The 21,513-nt window shown below is 39.7% G+C and overlaps 1 protein-coding gene across 2 annotated transcripts in view; it reads right to left on the bottom strand.

The window, feature by feature from the left end:
• The window catches only part of pif1 (PIF1 5'-to-3' DNA helicase homolog (S. cerevisiae)), a 72,213-nt gene that overhangs the window by 37,228 nt on the left and 13,472 nt on the right, over nt 1-21,513 (bottom strand). For both annotated transcript variants that reach the window (XM_062022262.1, XM_062022261.1), the window contains exons 3-6: nt 17,761-17,884; nt 12,174-12,299; nt 3,501-3,654; nt 3,320-3,434 (exon numbers count right to left, since the gene is read on the bottom strand). In XM_062022262.1, coding sequence (XP_061878246.1) covers nt 3,320-3,434; nt 3,501-3,654; nt 12,174-12,299; nt 17,761-17,884 — 519 coding nt within the window. The remainder of the gene's footprint in view (nt 1-3,319; nt 3,435-3,500; nt 3,655-12,173; nt 12,300-17,760; nt 17,885-21,513) is intronic.

Raw genomic sequence — 21,513 nt, 5'->3', positions numbered from 1 at the left:
CGGTAGTAGTGGCTTTCAGTAGGCCTTTAAACTTAGTGTCTCATTTTATACTGAATGAGACACCCAGAAATGTACATGAAAATAAAGAATGTGGGTTTTACAATATTAACTATGAATGATAAAACACTGAATATTGACAACATATGAACGTTACCCCGCCTCTCGATCGACAGATTTTACAACCAGGCGAAACGCAACAAAAATACAACAAACAGCGAAATATGAACGCGAAGGGTAAAAAAAAAAACCCACCTACAATCTTATATCTCTGATATATCACTAAGCTTTAAACTTAGTGTCTAATTTTATACTGAATGTACATGAAAATAAAGACCGTGTGATTTCCAATATTAACTAATATCGTGATTTACAATATCGTTCAAAAGTTTGGGGTCACCCAAACAATTTTGTGGAATAGCCTTCATTTCTAAGAACAAGAATAGACTGTCGCGTTTCAGATGAAAGTTCTCTTTTTCTGGCCATTTTGAGCGTTTAATTGACCCCACAAATGTGATGCTCCAGAAACTCAATCTGCTCAAAGGAATGTCAGTTTTGTAGCTTCTGTAACGAGCTAAACTGTTTTCAGATGTGTGAACATGATTGCACAAGGGTTTTCTAATCATCAATTAGCCTTCTGAGCCAATGAGCAAACACATTGTACCATTAGAACACTGGAGTGATAGTTGCTGGAAATGGGCCTCTATACACCTATGTAGATATTGCACCAAAAACCAGACATTTGCAGCTAGAATAGTCATTTACCACATTAGCAATGTATAGAGTGTATTTCTTTAAAGTTAAGACTAGTTTAAAGTTATCTTCATTGAAAAATAAGGACATTTTAATGTGACCCCAAACTTTTGAAAGGTAGTGTATGAACGATAAAACACTGAATATTGACAACATATGAACGTAACCCCGCCTCTTGATCTAAATATTTTACAATCAAGCGAAACGCAACAAAAATGCAACAAACAGCAAAATATGAACGCGAAGGGTATAAATAAACCCCACCTACAATCTGATATATCACTAAGCTTTAGAACTTTGTTGTAAAAATCTCCTTCCACGTCTGTCCCTGACACCCACATTTCAGGCTGGCCGCTCTGGAAACACTCTGTGGAAACACTCCCCACCCACACTGCTTGGTGCCTCGTCTGAGCTGCTGTGACTTAGATGACCATAGTAACTAATTAGATTACCATAGTAACTAATTAGATTACCATAGTAACTAATATACCATGCAGAATCGCAGATTTCAACCATTGAAATACTTTGTATAGTTCAAGACTTACGGTCATTAGAAAACATCACTGCACATCATAATGGCAGCTACAGTTTCCATCTTAAAGATCTAAAAAAATTATTTGGGAATGTTTGGCGGGCCAGATTGAAAAGCTCTTAAATTTGCCCAGGTAAGGTCCAGAATAAACTTTCACGGGCTCAGAGGCGAGAAAGCAGCTCACCAGCCGAAGACGTCAACATAGCAGCAGCGGGCTTGTTCGCTCTCTGTGACAATGCACCGCTAAAAATAGTTGTTCTGCGTTAGAATTTATAATAACAATACCACTTATACTTGTTAATATTCAAGTCACCAAATGTAGATGGAGTATTGTTTTTATCGGGTTTTAGAGGACTTACCATTAAAGGCCTACTGAAAGCCACTACTACCGACCACGCAGTCTGATAGTTTATATATCAATGATGAAATCTTAACATTGCAACACATGCCAATACGGCCGGGTTAACTTATAAAGTGCAATTGTAAATTTCCCGCGAAACTTCCGGTTGAAAACGTCTATGTATGATGACGTATGCGCGTGACGTCAATGGTTGAAGCGGAAGTATTCGGACACATTGTATCCCAATACAAAAAGCTCTGTTTTCATCGCAAAATTCCACAGTATTCTGGACATCTGTGTTGGTGAATCTTTTGCAATTTGTTTAATGAACAATGAAGACTGCAAAGAAGAAAGCTGTAGGTGGGATCGGTGTATTAGCGGCTGGCTGCAGCAACACAACCAGGAGGACTTTGACTTGGATAGCAGACGCGCTATCCGACGCTAGCCGCCGACCGCATCGATGATCGGGTGAAGTCCTTCGTCGCGCCGTCGATCGCTGTAACGCAGGTGAGCACGGGTGTTGATGAGCAGATGAGGGCTGGCGTAGGTGGAGCGCTAATGTTTTTATCATAGCTCTGACGAGGTCCCGTAGCTAAGTTAGCTTCAATGGCGTCGTTAGCAACAGCATTGCTAGGCTTCGACAGGCGGCACAGCTTTAACCGTGTAGTTACAGGTCCAGGGTTTGGTTCGGTGTCTCCTGATTAGTAGTATTGTTGATCTTCTGTCTATCCTTCCAGTCAGGGGTTTATTTATTTTGTTTCTATCTGCATTTAAGCACGATGCTATCACGTTAGCTCCGTAGCTAAAGTGCTTCACCGATGTATTGTTGTGGAGATAAAAGTCACTGTGAATGTCCATTTCGCGTTCTCGACTCTCATTTTCAAGAGGATATAGTATCCGAGGTGGTTTAAAATACAAATGCGTGATCCACAATAGAAAAAGGATAAAGTGTGGAATCCAATGAGCCCTTTTACGTAAGTTATGGTCAGAGCGAAAAAAGGTACGTCCTGCACTGCACTCTAGTCCTTCACTCTCACGTTCCTCATCCACGAATCTTTCATCCTCGCTCAAATTAATGGGGTAATCGTCGCTTTCTCGGTCCGAATCGCTCTCGCTGCTGGTGTAAACAATGGGGAAATGTGAGGAGCCCTTTAACCTGCGACGTCACGCTACTTCCGGTACAGGCAAGGCTTTTTTTTATCAGCGACCAAAAGTTGCGAACTTTATCGTCGATGTTCTCTACTAAATCCTTTCAGCAAAAATATGGCAATATCGCGAAATGATCAAGTATGACACATAGAATGAATGTGCTATCCCCGTTTAAATAAAAAAATGTCATTTCAAGAGGCCTTTAACTCCATTGTAAGCGCACTTTTAGTAACGAGTTACAATGCATAAAAACACATTTTTCTTGTACCTTCCTAGTCACGTCCGTTGTGTCCTTGGGCAAGACACTTCACCCTTTGCCTCTGATGGCTGCTGGTAGCGCCTTGCATGGCAGCTCCCGCCATCAGTGTGTGAATGTGTGTGTGAATGGGTAAATGTGGAAATACTGTCAAAGCGCAGTTCCCCTTTAAAGCCTCAATTATGGCAAAATCTATTTAATTTATTCTAATGATTTTTATTGACCTGTGGAAACCGTGATTAAGTGTAATCCCCCCCCCCCCCCCCCATCATACACTACAGAAGTCATTTACCTGGAAGCAAAACTTGGCCTTTTCCTTCCCTTTCGAAACTGGAGGCAACTGAAGGAAATCCCCACAAATAATCAACTGGATGCCCCCGAACGGCTCGGTGGACCTCCTCACGGACCTGCGTGCAGAGAGCAAATCTTGACATACGACTGGAAGGATAGGGACATGTTCATTTGGATCCCACCTGGCCACGCACTCCAGCTTGTCAAAGAACGTCGCGTCAACCATGGAGACCTCATCAATGACGAGGTGTCGACAGCTGGTCCAGTGCTGCAGGACCCCGGGCCTCTGGGCCAGTTCGATACACTGCTCCAGAGGGGCGGAGCCAGAGCCAATACCTGGGTGCACATTTGACAAGCACTCACAGGTGGAAACAATCCAGAGTTTGCTTCCCATCCCTGCAGGTTTTTATACGGTTATAAGTTAGGGTTGGGCCATAAGGACCAAAAATCCATCCATCTTCTTCCGCTTATCCGAGGTCGGGTCGCGGGGGCAGCAGCCTAAGCAGGGAAGCCCAGACTTCCCTCTCCCCAGCCACTTCGTCCAGCTCTTCCCGGGGGATCCCGAGGCGTTCCCAGGCCAGCCGGGAGACATAGTCTTCCCAACGTGTCCTGGGTCTTCCCCGTGGCCTCCTACCGGTCGGAGGAGTTCGGGTGGCATCCTGACCAAATGCCCGAACCACCTCATCTGGCTCCTCTCCATGTGGAGGAGCAGTGGCTTTACTTTGCTGCTTCTCACCATATCTCGAAGGGAGAGCCCCGCCACCCGGCGGAGGAAGCTCATTTTGGACGCTTGTACCCGTGACCTTGTCCTTTCGGTCATAACCAGAGGTGGGTAGTAACGCGCTACATTTACTCCGTTACATCTACTTGAGTAACTTTTGGGATAAATTGTACTTCTAAGAGTAGTTTTAATGCAACATACTTTTACTTGAGTATATGTATGGAGAAGAAACGCTACTTTTACTCCGCTCCATTTATCTACATTCAGCTCGCTACTCGCTACTGGTTTTTATCGATCTGTTAATGCACGCTTTGTTTGTTTTGGTTTGTCAGACAGACCTTCAAAGTAGGATCTATCGCATACCTGCCTTTCACCAATCAAATACAGTCACTGGTGACGTTTGACTCTGTTTCACCAATCAAATGCAGTCACTGGTGACGTTTGACTCCGTTTCACCAATCAAATGCAGTCACTGGTGACGTTTGACTCCGTTTCACCAATCAAATACAGTCACTGGTGACGTTTGACTCTGTTTCACCAATCAAATGCAGTCACTGGTGACGTTTGACTCTGTTTCACCAATCAAATGCAGTCACTGGTGACGTTTGACTCCGTTTCACCAATCAAATGCAGTCACAGGTGACGTTTGACTCCGTTTCACCAATCAAATGCAGTCACTGGTGACGTTTGACTCCGTTTCACCAATCAAATGCAGTCACTGGTGACGTTTGACTCCGTTTCACCAATCAAACCGAGCCAGGCAGTCACATGATTAACTGCACATAAAGTTTCAGCGGCAAACAACAAGAAGCTTAAGCTTACATGAACTCAACGTCAAATTTGAGGAAGCACATCGCGGTAAGTAACGTTAGTTGATATTTTGGCTGTCACCGTAGTCTGATGTCAGCTTCCCTGCTATGAATCACTGTCAAATGTACATCGTGTGGGGACATTTACTAACGCAATGCAGCTTCATAGACAGACAGACAGACAGACAGACAGACAGACAGAGACACACTCATACGCACAGTCGCACACACACACACACACACACACACACACACACACATACATGCATGCATAGAAACACCAATCAGAAGTGCACAGTGTGTTCTCAGGTGCAGCCCACACCTATCAGTTTAGGGTTTGCGTAAAGGCTAACTTGTTATTTTCCTTTGTAATCTCTGCCTACTGAGCCTATGGTGCTGTTAAGTTATTGTGGCTTAATTTGCCTTAATTTTTTTTATGTTAATGTATTATTAATTAATATATAATATTGTTTTAGTTGCTTAAGAGATATTCCTGCCTCTGAATTTGCTCTTTGCTATTTTTATGTTTTTGTGCATTATTTGTTGCCGTCATCATTAAACGAACGTGTTACTCATCAGTTACTCAGTACTTGAGTAGTTTTTTCACAACATACTTTTTACTTTTACTCAAGTAAATATTTGGGTGACTACTCCTTACTTTTACTTGAGTACAATTTCTGGCTACTCTACCCCCCTCTGGTCATAACCCATAGGTGAGGATGGGAACGTAGATCGACCGGTAAATTGAGAGCTTTGCCTTCCGGCTCAGCTCCTTCTTCACCACAACGGATCGATACAGCGTCCGCATTACTGAAGACGCCGCACCGATCCGCCTGTCGATCTCACGATCCACTCTTCCCTCACTCGTGAACAAGACTCCGAGGTACTTGAACTCCTCCACTTGGGGCAGGTTATCCTCCCCAACCCGGAGATGGCACTCCACCCTTTTCCGGGCGAGAACCATGGACTCGGACTTGGAGGTGCTGATTCTCATCCCAGTCGCTTCACACTCGGCTGCGAACCGATCCGGTGAGAGCTGAAGATCCTGGCCAGATGAAGCCATCAGGACCACATCATCTGCAAAAAGCAGAGACCTAATCCTGCAGCCACCAAACCGGATCCCCTCAACGCCTTGACTGCGCCTAGGAATTCTGTCCATAAAAGTTATGAACAGAATCGGTGACAAAGGGCAGCCTTGGCGGAGTCCAACTCTCACTGGAAACGGGTCCGACTTACTGCCGGCAATGCGGACCAAGCTCTGACACTGATCGTACAGGGAGCGGACCGCCACAATCAGACAGTCCGATACCCCATACTCTCTGAGCACTCCCCACAGGACTTCCCGAGGGACACGGTCGAATGCCTTTTCCAAGTCCACAAAGCACATGTAGACTAGTTGGGCAAACTCCCATGCACCCTCAAGGACCCTGCCGAGAGTATAGACCAAAACTCATGTGCATATATTTTTTGGCTGGACGTCGATAAATACGGCAACATTTTTTTTGTGCCGGAAAGTGAATTTCGACAAATCCAACCCAAATATGCGTGTCAAGTTGTTTTATTAAAACCTAACATGAGTAATTTTCTGGACATTTTCAATTTTCATGCATAGAGAGATGCTTATAAAAATATTAAAAAGCCTTGAAAATAATATAAGAGTAGTAAAGTATAATCTTCAATATTCTTTACAACAAACCTTTAGCTCTGCTTAAATCTTCAGATAATAACAAATCACAAAATAAGGTCCCTGGTTTAAGAGAATATTTGAGCATTCAGACGTGGCCACGCCAGCAGCACCTGTCCCACTAAATAATAACGAGTTAAATGCTTTATTATAATAATCAAATGACAGCAGTCATTTTTATGAGATTATTTTCTGACATAAGCGATTTGGCCCAATGACAATAACAAAAAAAAATGGACTGTGGACTAGGTAGGGGTCCTACTTTGGAAATAATGTGTACTAAGGCTGCAGCTAACGATTATTTTTCTATCGATTAATCTATAGATTATTTTTTCGATTAATCGGTTAATCTATAGATTATTTTTTCGATTCATCTATAGATTATTTTTCCTTTTACCGATTTTTTTTAAAATTATTATTTAAAATGAAGATGAAAAAATAAAAGTAGGCCAGTTTTTTCAAAAGGCATGGTTTTTATTTACAAAAAAAAAAAGTATGGCCACTCAGTCAACATTGACAACAACATGACAAAATATTCTGTAACAATGTAAACATTTAAAACTTTTAACATTTAACAAAATTAAAAGTATCTTATTTGCTTTTTAATGTGCAAATATAAAAGTAAACATCCAGTGCAAATCTTAATATTCTGCAATAGTATAAGCATTTCAAAAGTAAAAGTATTGCTTATTTTGCTTTAAAATGTGCAAAAATAAAGATAAACGTCCAATACAAAAAAGTGCAAAACGAAATATTCTGTAACAACAGTGTAAACATTTCAACAAAAGTGAAAGTATTGCTTATTTGCTAAAATGTGCAAAAATAAAGATAAACATCCAATACAAAAAAGTGCCAATCTAAATATTCTGGAGCACTGTAAACATTAAGTATTGCTTTTAAAATGTGCAAAATAAACATCCAGTCCAACACAGTACACAATAACCAATTCTACTCATTCCAGTGAGTGACTAACAGTTGTAATGAAGAAAGGTTAGCATGTCTACTTGCTTTGCTTCTTTTCTTGTTTACAATATTCCCAGCAGCTGAAAATAGGCGCTCAGAAGGGGTCGATGTGGCTGGAACTGAGAGGTAATTAGCCTTCACCTCAAACCAGGACTGCGAGCGAGCTGAGCTGCAGTTTAAGTTTCTAGTAGGTCAACGGGCTCATAGTGATGTTACTAGTAGTTGACTGGGAGGTGTTTATTATCATTTGGGGAGAGTGCGCTGCCTGATGCTCACCTGCTAAACACCTATCTGCTCCACGCTGAAGCGCTGACTACATGCGCTATGAATACGCACTGCTGATTGGCTGATAATGCTTCGTGTGTACCAATCAGATGGTTGTGTGGGTGGGACAATGCTGCGTGTGTACCAATCAGATGGTTGTGTGGGTGGGACAATGCTGCGTGTGTACCAATCAGATGGTTGTATGGGTGGGACAATGCTGCGTGCTGAGACAGAGGCAGACAAGCAAAGCAACTTGTTAAGACTTTAGCAGATAAAGTTAGCTTTATCTTAGAAACTCGTTCGGTACACCCCCGTACCGAACCGAAAGCCCCGTACCGAAACGGTTCAATACAAAACACATACCGTTACACCCCTAGCAGATACAAATGACACATTCATGTATTTGTGTAATGATGACAACGTATGCTAACGCGGACGATTGACTAGTTGATGGTTGATGGTTTTCTTTTCAAATGTTCGTTCATAGCCGTTGTGCTGCTATGATAGGCCATTTCCGCTCGACACAGTGTGCATACAACAACATTATTAGGCTGTGTACTGAAATACTCCCACACTTTTGACGACTTTTGGCGTGCGTTTTTCCCCTCGCTCGCACAGTCTGCTTTGCGCTCCGCCATGACGGTAGTGTGACGTAATTATGCGACGCGTCGACGCACAAAAACGGCGTCGACGTATTTACGTAACCGATGACGTCGACTACGTCGACGCGTCGTTTCAGCCTTAATGTGTACCCCTTTCAGAGATCCCATTAAACATTCACATGTTGCACAATGAGATGTAAACATTCGAAAAGTGTACATCCCAGTAACTTTTTGTCTGTGAAATATATCTTTTTTTATGTGCATTTCTTTAATCTCGGAACAGAATTTTGTGAATAATATCAATAAATTAACATTCTTAATTAACGGCAGTAGAATAAGCACACATCTGATTGGGGAGTCATAGTGTAACTGTTTTTATGTGATAATGGAGTTGTCCGACTTTTTGCGTTGCCGTAAACGCATCACCGGCTAAGCAACACGAGTGTGTGTGTGTTGCCGTAATTAAGAAAGAAAGATAGATGTCACACACTTGGTTTAAGCCTGGTTTGTACGACAAAAAATGACCAGTTTTTCTACATACCGGTTTTTCCGGACCATAGGGCGCACCGCCGATGAATGGTCTATTTTCGATCTTTTTTCATATGCAGGGCACATTAAAGGAGTCATATTATGTTTATTTTTTTGTATATGGAAAACACTTCATTGTGGTCTAGATAGATAGATGGATGGATGGATGGATGGATGGATGGATGGATGGATGGATGGATGGATGATAGATAGATAGATAGATAGATAGATAGATAGATAGATAGATAGATAGATAGATAGATAGATAGATAGATAGATAGATAGATAGATAGATAGATAGATAGATAGATAGATAGATAGATAGATAGATAGATAGATAGATAGATAGATAGATGGACAGAACTTTATTGATTCCTTCAGGAGAGTTCCAGCAGCAGTGTACAGAATTGAGATCACATTTAAAAAGTAAATAATGGGGGTATAAATGGAAATAAAATACAAAATATAACAATAACAATAAAAATAAGAAGCAACAATAAAAATATAACAGACTATAACAAGAGAAACTAGGTAGTAGTTACCATGACCATACAAAAAGTGTACATCCCTGTAACTTTTTGTCTTTTTATGAGCATTTCTTTAAGCTCGGAACAGAATTTCGTGAATAATATCAATAAATTAACATTCTTAATTAACGGCAGTAGAATAAGCACACATCTGATTGGGGAGTCATAGTGTAACTGTTTTTATGTGATATAGGAGTTGTCCGACTTTTTGCGTTGCCGTAAACGCATCACCGGCTAAGCAACACGAGTGTGTGTGTTGCCGCAATTAAGAAATCAATCAATCAATCAATCAATGTTTATTTATATAGCCCTAAATCACAAATGTCTCAAAGGGCTGCACAAGCCACAACGACATCCGATAGATGTCACACACTTGGTTCAAGCCTGGTTTGTACGACAAAAAAATGACCAGTTTTTCTACATAACGGTTTTTCCGGACCATAGGGCGCACCGCCGATGAATGGTCTATTTTCGATCTTTTTTCATATATAGGGCACATTAAAGGAGTCATATTATGTTTATTTTTTTCTAAATGGAAAACACTTCCTTGTGGTCTGGAGAGAGAGATAGATGGATAGAGATAGATAGATTATCTATCTATCTATCTATCTATCTATCTATCTATCTATCTATCTATCTATCTATCTATCTATATCTATCTTAGATAGATAGATAGATAGATAGATAGATAGATAGATAGATAGATAGATAGATAGATAGATAGATAGATAGATAGATAGATAGATAGATAGATAGATAGATAGATAGATAGATAGATAGATAGATAGATAGATAGATATTCCCTCAGGAAAATTAAAATTCCAGCAGCAGTGTACACAATTGAGATCGAATTTAAAAAGTAAAAAGTAAATAATGGGGGTATAAATGGAAATAAAATAGAAAATATAACAATAACAATAAAAAAAGCAACAATAAAAAAAATATATATAACAGTAAAAAATAAGAGTATAACAAGAGAAACTATGACCATGACCATACAAAAAGTGTACATCCCTGTAACTTTTTGTCTTTTTATGAGCATTTCTTTAAGCTCAGAACAGAATTTCGTGAATAATATCAATAAATTAACATTCTTAAAGGCCTACTGAAATGATTTTTTTTTATTTAAACGGGAATAGCAGATCCATTCTATGTGTCATACTTGATAATTTTGCGATATTGCCACATTTTTGCTGAAAGGATTTAGTAGAGAAAATCGACGATAAAGTTCGCAACATTTGGTCTCTGATTAAAAAAAAAGCCTTGCCTGTACCGGAAGTAGCGTGACGTTGTCAGTTGTTCACTTCCTCATATTTTCCCATTGTTTTCAACGCAGCTAGAGCTATTCGGACCGAGAAAGCGACGATTACCCCATTAATTTGAGCGAAAATGAAAGATTCGTGGATGAGGAACGTTAGAGTGACGGACTAGAATGCAGTGAAATACATATCTTTTTTCGCTCTGACCGTAACTTAGGTACAAGCAGGCTCATTGGATTCCACACTCTCTCCTTTTTCTATTGTGGATCACGGATTTGTATTTTAAACCACCTCGGATACTATATCCTCTTGAAAATGAGAGTCGAGAACGCGAAATGGACATTCACAGTGACTTTTATCTCCACGACAATACATCGACGAAGCTCTTTAGCTACTGAGCTAACGTGATAGCATCTGTCTCAAATGCAGATAGAAACAAAATAAATAAATCCCTGACTGGAAGGATAGACAGAAGATCAACAATACTATTAAACCATGTACATGTAACTACACGGTTAATAATTCTCAGCCTGGCAAAGCTTAACAATGCTGTTGCTAACGACGCTAACACTAACTTAGCAACTTAGCAACCGGGCCTCACAGACCTATGATAAAAACATTAGCGCTCCACCTACGCCAGCCAGCCCTCATCTGCTCATCAACACCCGTGCTCACCTGCGTTCCAGCGATCGACGGCGCGACGAAGGACTTCACCCCAACACAGATGCGAAGGCGGCTAGCATCGGCTGGCGCGTCTGCTATCCAAGTAAGTCCTTCTTGTTGTGTTGCTACAGCCAGCCGCTAATACACCGATCCCACCTACAACTTTCTTCTTTGCAATCTCCATTGTTCATTAAACAAATTGCAAAAGATTCACCAACACAGATGTCCAGAATATTGTGGAATTATGAAATGAAAACAGAGCTTTTTGTATTGGCTTCAGTGGGCTACCGATACTCCTGTTTCACTGGCTACGTCACGCGCATACGTCATCATCCAAAGGCGTTTTCAACCGGAAGTTTCGCGGGAAATTTAAAATTGCACTTTATAAGTTAACCCGGCCGTATTGGCATGTGTTGCAATGTTAAGATTTCATCATTGATATATTAACTATCAGACTGCGTGGTCGGTAGTAGTGGCTTTCAGTAGGCCTTTAAATTAACGGCAGTGGAATAAGCACACGTGTGATTGGGGGAGTCATAACGTAACGGTTTTTATGCGATATTGGAGTTGTCTGACTTTTTGCGTTGTCATAAACGCATCACTGGCTAAGTAACATGAGAAAGAAGTGAGAAAGAAAGACATCTGTCAAAAATATATATTATAGTTTTTTCTACATATACGTTTTTTTACTCATGTTTTTGGTGTGGTTACGGTGGAATACAAACAGTTTGGCTCAATCGTGTTACACGGGGCCGCATTTTATGGAACTTTGAGTGTAGTGCACGTTCCACCGTTCACTAATTATGTGCGAGCGACGGAACCCAGCCTGACTGACCTGCAAAGTTGTGTAGCGTTGTTCCTCCGATGTGACATGCAGCCACTCCCGTGCTGGCAGTGGCAAAGGTGCTCTTGGGAGGGAGCGACCCGATGATTCTCTTCAGTAAAAAGGACTTCCCGGTACCTGAAAGCACAGTCTCATCAATGCATCGCATTAAATGATTGACATCTTGATTTTTTTTACATAATAATTAGAGATGTCCGATAATGGCTTTTTTGCCGATATCCGATATTGTCCAACTCTTAATTACCGATTCCGATATCAACCGATACCGATATATACAGTCGTGGAATTAACACATTATTATGCCTAATTTTGTTGTGATGCCCCGCTGGATGCATTAAACAATGTAACAAGGTTTTCCAAAATAAATCAATTTAAGTTATGGAAAAAAATGCCAACATGGCACTGCCATATTTATTATTGAAGTCACAAAGTGCATTATTTTTTTTTAACATGCCTCAAAACAGCAGCTTGGAATTTGGGACATGCTCTCCCTGAGAGAGCATGAGGAGGTTGAGGTGGGCGGGGGGGTATGTAGGGGGTAGGGGGGGGTGTATATTGTAGCGTCCCGGAAGAGTTAGTGCTGCAAGGGGTTCTGGGTATTTGTTCTGTTGTGTTCATGTTGTGTTACGGTGCGGATGTTCTCCCGAAATGTGTTTGTCATTCTTGTTTGGTGTGGGTTCACAGTGTGGCGCATATTTGTAACAGTGTTAAAGTTGTTTATACGGTCACCCTCAGTGTGACCTGTATGGCTGTTGACCAAGTATGCCTTGCATTCACTTGTGTGTGTGAAAAGCCGTAGATATTATGTGATTGGGCCGGCACGCAAAGGCAGTGCCTTTAAGGTTTATTGGCGCTCTGTACTTCTCCTTACGTCCGTGTTCACAGCGGCGTTTTAAAAAGTAAATTTTACTTTTTGAAACCGATATCGATCATTTTGAAACCGATACCGATAATTTCCAATATTACATTTTAAAGCATTTATCGGCCGATAATATCGGACTGCGGACATCCCTAATAATAATGTATGGATTAAAAAATCAAGACCGGAGGAAAAGAGTCTGAAAAAGACAAGTCATCTTATAGTCAGGGTCTAGGGTTGTCCGATACCAATATTTTGGTACCGGTATCAAAATGTATTTCGATACTTTTCTAAATAAAGGGCACCGCAAAAAATGGCATTACTGGTTTTATTTTAACAAAAAATCTTATGGTACATTGAACATATGTTTATTATTGCAAGTTTGTCCTTAAATAAAATAGTGAACATACTAGACAATTTGTCTTTTAGTAGTAAGTAAACAAACAAAGGCTTTTAATTAGTCTGCTGACATATGCAGTAACATATTGTGTCATTTAACTACCTATTATTTTTTCAACATTATTAAGGACAAGCTGTAGAAAATGGATTATTAATCTACTTGTTCATTTACTGTTAATATCTGCTTATTTTCTCTTTTAACATGTTCTATCTACACTTCTGTTAAAATGTAATAATCACTTATTCTTCTGTTGTTTGATACTTTACATTAGTTTTGGATGAAACCACAAATTTAGGTATCGATCAATCAAACAATGTTTACTCATATAGCCCTAAATCACCAGTGTCTCAAAGGGCTGCACAAGCCACAACGACATCCTCGGCTCAGATCCCACATCGATCCGATACCAAGTAGTTACAGGATCATACATTGGTCATATTCAAAGTCCTCATGTGCCCAGGGACGTATTTCCTGAGTTTATAAACAGAATATACTTTTTTTTTTTCCTAAAAAAGATTTTGTGATGCTAAAAAATATTCCACTAGTTACGCTCCTGTACTTGGTATCATTACAGTGGTTGTCAGATGTAGATCCACCCGTGGCATTTGTTTACATTTTGACGCCGGTGAGCTATTGTATCCTCCTACAGTGTGTAGTGAAGCATGTTTAGCTATTCCTCGTCCTGCAGGGATGATACTTGTAAGAAACGTACTTTATTTGTCGCCGTGGAGGCGAGGATTAGTGATTTAGAAGTAGCTAAAACACTGCAGACTGCGAATGGACGTTAGCCGTTAGCTCGCTAGCCATGTCTTAAAGCACCTCTTCCTGAGGGCGTTTCCGTGTTATAACTTCACCTTTATCTTTAGTTTTTAAGCCAAAAAGCGTCCGTTCTCCCTTTTCTGTCTACACACTGTGTCTGCTTGTAAGTACTCCGTGTGTGTGCGCTGCCGAACATGCTCCTCTGCTCGTAAAACAGACAATGTCGCGACGGCGCGCGATCATGCCCGTTAAAAAAAAAGAAGGGCGGGAACCTTTATAGTACCGAACATGATTCATTAGTATCGTGGAACTATACTAGTATCGGTATACCGTACAACCCTATCAGGGTCTAAAGAGATTCCTACAGGCAAACCAAGAGGTGGCATCAAACCACTTCTACTTCAGCGACACGGCGCTTTTCTTCCGAGCTCAGTTACAGCTCATTTTATTACCTATTCTGTGTTATATGTGTTTTATGTTGCACCATTGCACGAAGAAAAATTCCTAGTTTGTGAACCCGTTCTCAAACAATGGCTATAAAAACTATTCTGATTCTGGGAAAAAACAAAACACAAACTGACAGAGCTTTTCGTCCTGACACTCACAAGCACACCATTAAAAAAGGAGCAAACAAACAGAGGATGAGTTATGATGCTAATTTTAAAATGGAGATTAATAAATCAACTGTCCAGCAGCTAAAATGTGCAGTAATCCCTCCTTTATCGCTGTTAATTGGTTCTAGGCTAGACCGTGGTCCATTACTTTTCAAATAATAATTTATTTTTATAATTATTTTTAATTACAAAATCAATTATTCTCATACCTAGAACCTTCTAAAAAGGATTTTCAACATAATGAGAGCCCTCCAGACATAAAATAATCTAATATGCTAATGCTGCCTGAGGCTGAGCCAATCAGTGGCCACGACACTGAACAGCGCACTCTGATTGGTTTGGTCTCCTCTAGTGGCTAATACTACCATAAAAGTGATATTTTGTAGTTCATGTAGCTATTTTTATACTTGGTAATGCTTGATTTAGGCCAGGGACGTCAAACTGGTTTTCATTGAGGGCCACATCACAGTTATGGCTGCAACAGTGAATAATGTATAAATTTGCCTCTGGGTTCCATTATTAATTATATAAATTGTTTTAAGTACCGTATTTTTCGGACTATAAGTCGCAGTTTTTTTTTCATAGTTTGGCCGGGGGTGCGACTTATACTCAGGAGCGACTTGTGTGAAATTATTAACACATTACCGTAAAATATCAAATAATATTATTTATCTCATTCACGTAAAACACTAGACGTATAAGATTTCATGGGATTTAGCGATTAGGAGTGACAGATTGTTTGGTAAACGTATAGCATGTTCTATATGTTATAGTTATTTGAATGACTCTTACCATAATATGTTACGTTAACATACCAGGCACCTTCTCAGTTGGTTATTTATGCCTCTTATAACGTACACTTATTCAGCCTGTTGTTCACTATTCTTTATTTATTTTAAATTGCCTTTCAAATGTCTATTCTTGGTGTTGGGTTTTATCAGAGCCGGCCCAAGGCATAAGCGTACTTAGGGCTAAGGGCCCCGCGGCCACCAGGGGGCCCCCAAAAGCAATTAACAAAAAATTCTTATTTTTTATTTTTTGTATGTACGAGTCTGAGTCAGACAAATGTTGACCATTGCCTGTCAAACTGTGATAAAAAAAAAATGGACTTGCAGAATGAATCGAGTTGGGATGTTTCACGTTTCAGATCCGCAATTACAAGTGGAAAAACACATTTTGGATTATTGATTTTAAAACAGGGGTGGGCAATTAATTTTTACCGGGGGCCGCATGAGCAACCCCAGCACTGCTGGAGGGCCACACCGACAATATTTCAATTAAATTTTGCTCAAATTATTTTTGATATACCGTAAGATGAATAATAATAATAATAATAATAATAATAATAATAATTTAATTTAACCTAACTTAACTTTATACAAAAGCAGATTGCTTTTGATGGTTTTAATTTTAACACCGTCTTACACAATACTTCCTGATGTATAATACAATGCAAAAATGTCCATTTCTGTCATTTAACCTAACTTAACTTTATCCAAAAGCAGATTGCTTTTGATGGTTTTATTTTTAACACTGTCTTACACAACACTTCCTGATGTATAATACAATGCAAAAATGTCAATTTCTGTCACTTTATCCTGCATCCTCTTAAAAGTCCAACATTTTTCCCCGTCAGATTTGGACAACTATCTGTTGTCACACCTGCCAGCTTGTCCCATTTCAGTCCTAACATGTCCAAACACGAATTGACCTATGTGAACAAGTCATTACCTGTGGTTGTCTCTTTAATTGACTGCATGGCTGCCAGCTACTCCGTGATTTGAAAGTCTGCAGTTATCCCACGTAAGAAGATGAGCAGCTGGGCGGTGTCACGTACATCGCAGCTCTCATCCAAAGCCAGCGAAAAACAGTCAAAGTCGGCCGTTCTGTTCTTCAGCTGAAGCTCCAAGTTTCCAGCGATGGTCTCAACCCGCCTCGATACAGTGCGTCAGGAGAGTGACACGTTCTCAAATGCGCCCCTCTTCTCCGGGCATATCAGCGCAACCGAGTCCAATAAGCACTCCTTAATAAACTCTCCGTCAGAGAACGCCTTACTTTTTCTAGCGATTTTGTGAGAAATTACGAAACCTGTCCTGACGGCTGCATCTCTGGGGGTGTGAAATTTGGCAAAAAGTCCTTGTTGGGTTTGCAGTTTTACCATCAACGCACCAGCCTCCCTTGCGCGTGTTTCATCAGACAGATTCCGGTATTTTTCCTCGTGCTTCGTCGTGTAGTGGCGATTCAAATTATATTCTTTACCACAAATTAAGCACACGGCTTTACCTTTAATTTCTGTAAAGAAATACTTGGCAGTCCATGTCTTGTTGAAAACACGCCATTCGTCATCACCTTTTCTCTTTTTAGCGTCTCGGGGGTAACCGTGCATCACTTGTCGCTGTGCACCTTCACTCACAGGTTACACACGGACATACGCCCATAAATAACACTTTTCAAAATAAAAGCAGCACAGTTGTATTGCACGCCCGACATAGATGTTTTTTTCAAATGTATTTTGTAATTTGTGATTGTCGCTGTTCACATTCACTCACAATCGCGCACGAGCATACGTCCACACGGAAGTAATACAAATAACGCTTTTCAAAACAAAAGCAGCACCGTTGTATTTCACACTCGACATAGATACTTTTTTACATTTATTTTGTAATTTATGATTGGCCTCACGCGGGCCGGACAGGGACGTGGCCCAGGTCTGTTTTAAAACATACGGTACACTGAATTTGTATATTTTTTATACAAATATTTTAGCTTGATTTGAATTTTCATTTAATTTAGGGCTGTTAAAAGTCTGTTAAAATGGACATAATGGTAATTAATCATGAATAATTCATTTAAAAAAATTAATTCTTATGAATATTTATTCCAAAACCATTTGACAGCGCTAACACGACCATATGCAGCAACTTAGGGAGCCGCAGAGATTCGTACCTGCGCTGCCTGTGAAGAAAACGTTCTTTCCACCCAGCACAGCGCTGAGGACCGCAGCCTGTCCTTTGTTCAGCTTGCGGGACGGTAAAGACAGGATGGGCTTCTTGCTGGGGTTGGCTTTCACCTGAAATGATGACAACATTGCCCTTGAAAGCTTTGCAAAATAGGCACGATAATAACAAAGGCAATTTTGCAGAAGCAGATGAATTGTAGCATGTAAACGATAAGCGGTATTATTGATAACCGCGGTAAAACTCCTGATGGTTAGAATTACTCTTTTAAATTAAAATCATTGAAAAACGGTGAGAACTGCACTTTGTTAAACTCATGGAGGGACTGGCACCAGCTTGCTAGCCTAAATGCCAACATGAAATCAAGAGCCATTAACGTCTTTCGCCATTAAGAAAGGATATACCTGTTAGAATAATTGTATAAGTTATCACAAAACTTTGTATTACATTGAGTTCTTGGCGAGAAGACAAAAGCTGTCTTTGATCCTACCAATCAGAAGGCTTGTAAAACGCCACTGTGTAGGATGGGAAGCAACATGAAGGTGTTCTGTTTCTTTCATGTATTGTAATCAACAGAAATATATTGTCTTGACCCAAGAACTACAAAGCGGAGAGGAAGCAGGGCCTGACTCCCTCAAGGCGACCTTTTCTGTGAACTCTGTTACGACCTTTTCTTTGAACTGTTCTGCGATGGCTGTTTACGACCCACGTCCCTTAGAAACAGCTGTTTCCATGTAATCAGGGAAAGTCCAAATAAAAGAGGTGGCGTACAATCTTTCGCCAGAGCGTGGTGAGACACTGTCCAAAGGTACAGTGTCCAGGCGTCTCTCCTCAAATTGAGCCAAATCTAATTCTGTCTCTGTTTAATTCTTTGCTTCTTGTCTTGTTTAATAGATGTCATCAGTGTTTGAACCTGACAATACCCTAATCTAAACTCATATAAAACACATTACTGTCTGAGCAACTAAGATATTCAACTGCACTCACTGAACCTACAAGCTGTGCTCTCAAAACACAGAGTGATCCTTTTATACTAAGAGATCGAGGTGTTACGGTGCGTTCAAGGATCGCTGCACAGAGTAGGACGCCACATCGCATGCCAGAAATGATAAATACCGTATTTTCCAGACTATAAGGCTCACTTAAAAAAAATTTTTTCCTCAAAACTCGACAGTGCGCCTTATAACCCGGTGCGCCTAATGTACGGAATAATTCTGGTTTTGCTTACCGACCTCGATGCATTTTTGGTACATGATGTGATGACAAGTGTGACCAGTAGATGGCAGTCAAACATGAGATACATGTAGACTGCAATATGATGGCAATATGACTCAAGTAAACACCACCAACATTTTATATGTTCGATTGAAAATATAGAACATTACACACGGCGCTCAAAAATCTATCAAAATGTTTTAGTACGACTTTGGTAAGCTATAATAATCATAATAAACTTTATTTGTATAGCACCTTTCATACAGAATTGCAGCTCAAAGTGCTTCAAAGCAGTAAAAAACATTAAGTAAAAACATGGTAAAAACAAGTATAGAAAATGGAAAATAAATTATAACAAAAAAATGAAGATAAAAGCAAAGTAGAAAACAAAAGGATCACACAATAATAATTACAATAATCACAGTGTGGAACAAGAAAGTAATGTAGGAAATAAAAGGCTAAAAGTAACGCAGAGTAAAATACAGCTGCTGTGGGTGCAGCAGGTGCAAGGTGAAGTTAGCCGGCTTCCCTGATATCTAATTTAGATGCTCTAGTAAAGAGGTTTTAAGCTGTCTTTTGAAGATATCTATCGAGTTATGAAGCCGCACCACTTGATGTGCTTCAACATACGAGTATTATTAAGGTGTGTGTGTAAGGTAAGACATTATCTGGTGTTTTGTTTCGCAATATTATGCAAAAGCAACTTTTCTTATCTTCTGGTACCTGCTGATCTGTATTTGGGATCTGTATAAATCCGGAAAATTTGCACGTGTCCGCCTTTGTAGTCGATAAGCTTCTTTTTTTTCTCTATCTTCTTTTTATGGGACATTCATCCTCCGCTGTTGCCATTTCTAATATAAAGTAGTGTAAAGTTCTTACTTATATCTGTCAGTAAACTCGCCATGAAAGCGCTAAAACATACCGGTGTAGTGAGTTTACATTATTTACCCAAGGAACTTTAGTTATTAGAGCGTTACGGTCAGACGTTTTTTAACGGGACACATTTCCGGCGGATGATGAAATGGTGCTCTGTTATTGATTGAAGTAAAGTCTGAATGTCATTAAAACAGTTAGCTCCATCTTTTGACACTTCTTCCACTCCCGTCCTTGATCAGTTATAATAAAACATAATGTTGGATATAGAGAACATACAAACCCTTTAATTATTTAATCGAAAATACTGAAATTCCACGACATAGTGAATTTGCAAACAGCTAAAATTATAAACAAAGCAAACTATAACCTGCTACCCAAGAATATACAGCAATTCTTCTCAACAAAAGAGGAGAAATATAATCTTAGAGAAAAATTTAATTTAAAACATTTGTATGCACGTACAACACTTAAGACCTTTAGTATATCAGTATGTGGAATTAAATGATGGAATGGATTAAGCAAAGCAATCAAACAATGTACTAATATGATACACTTCAAGAAACTCTTCAAACTTAAAATGTTTACAAAGTACAAAGAAGAAGAACCATGATAAACATTCTGAATGTATTTCATCCATCCATCCATCCATTTTCTAAATAATCTCACTTATCTCACTAAATGAAATGTAACTTACTTCACTGAGTATTATTTATTTTTATTGTGATTACTTATGGAGTATATTGTGAATAAATTGAGAACAGGAAGTGAACAAAAGTTTTAGCAACTGCTATGTAAAAGAAAAGGTGTACGATTAAATAAGCTCTGCTTCTTCCTACCTCTTTTCAAACACGTTAAAAAAAAGAAACTGGAAATTGTGAAGTATCATGTTGTATGCTTGCATGTTCCAAATAAACTCAAACTGAACTCAACTCAACAACAAAGATGACGGGGAGACAGTGTTTCCCATAAACTGCCAAGATACCTGTGGCGGTGGGGGCGTGGCTATGGGCGTGGTCACCATGACATCATCGAGTAATTTGCATAATTTACTACAATGATATGATTTTCTCTAAAAAGGCTCAAAAAATGTATACTTACTAATTAATAATAACAGTTTTGTTTTAAACGTCCATCCATCCATCCATTTTACAATGGGACGGCGTGGCGAAGTTGGTAGAGTGGCTGTGCCAGCAATCGGAGTGTTGCTGGTTACTGGGGTTCAATTCCCACCTTCTACCTTCCTAGTCACGTCCGTTGTGTCCTTGGGCAAGACACTTCACCCTTGCTCCTGATGGCTGCTGGTTAGCGCCTTGCATGGCAGCTCCCGCCATCAGTGTGTGAATGTGTGTGTGAATGGGTGAATGTGGAAATACTGTCAAAGCGCTTTGAGTGCCTTGAAGGTAGAAAAGCGCTATACAAGTATAACCCATTTATCATTTATCATTTATTTACAATATAAGTACAACACTTTATGTACGTATTTATATACAGATTTGAACAATAAGTTATTCACTGAAATATATTTATTAATTGTGGTTCTTACAAAAAATATATCTTAGAAAATATAAAAGCTAAAATGTCTCTTAAAGCTCTGCCCCTTTAATTAGTGCATACTAAATAATTTAACTTTAGCCTACTACTACAACCATAT

The sequence above is a fragment of the Entelurus aequoreus genome, linkage group LG16, assembly GCF_033978785.1.
Source record: "Entelurus aequoreus isolate RoL-2023_Sb linkage group LG16, RoL_Eaeq_v1.1, whole genome shotgun sequence".
NCBI lineage: Eukaryota > Metazoa > Chordata > Actinopteri > Syngnathiformes > Syngnathidae > Entelurus > Entelurus aequoreus.
The sequence above is the reverse complement of the archived record's forward strand: the minus strand, read 5'-3'. Positions and strand labels throughout refer to the sequence as shown.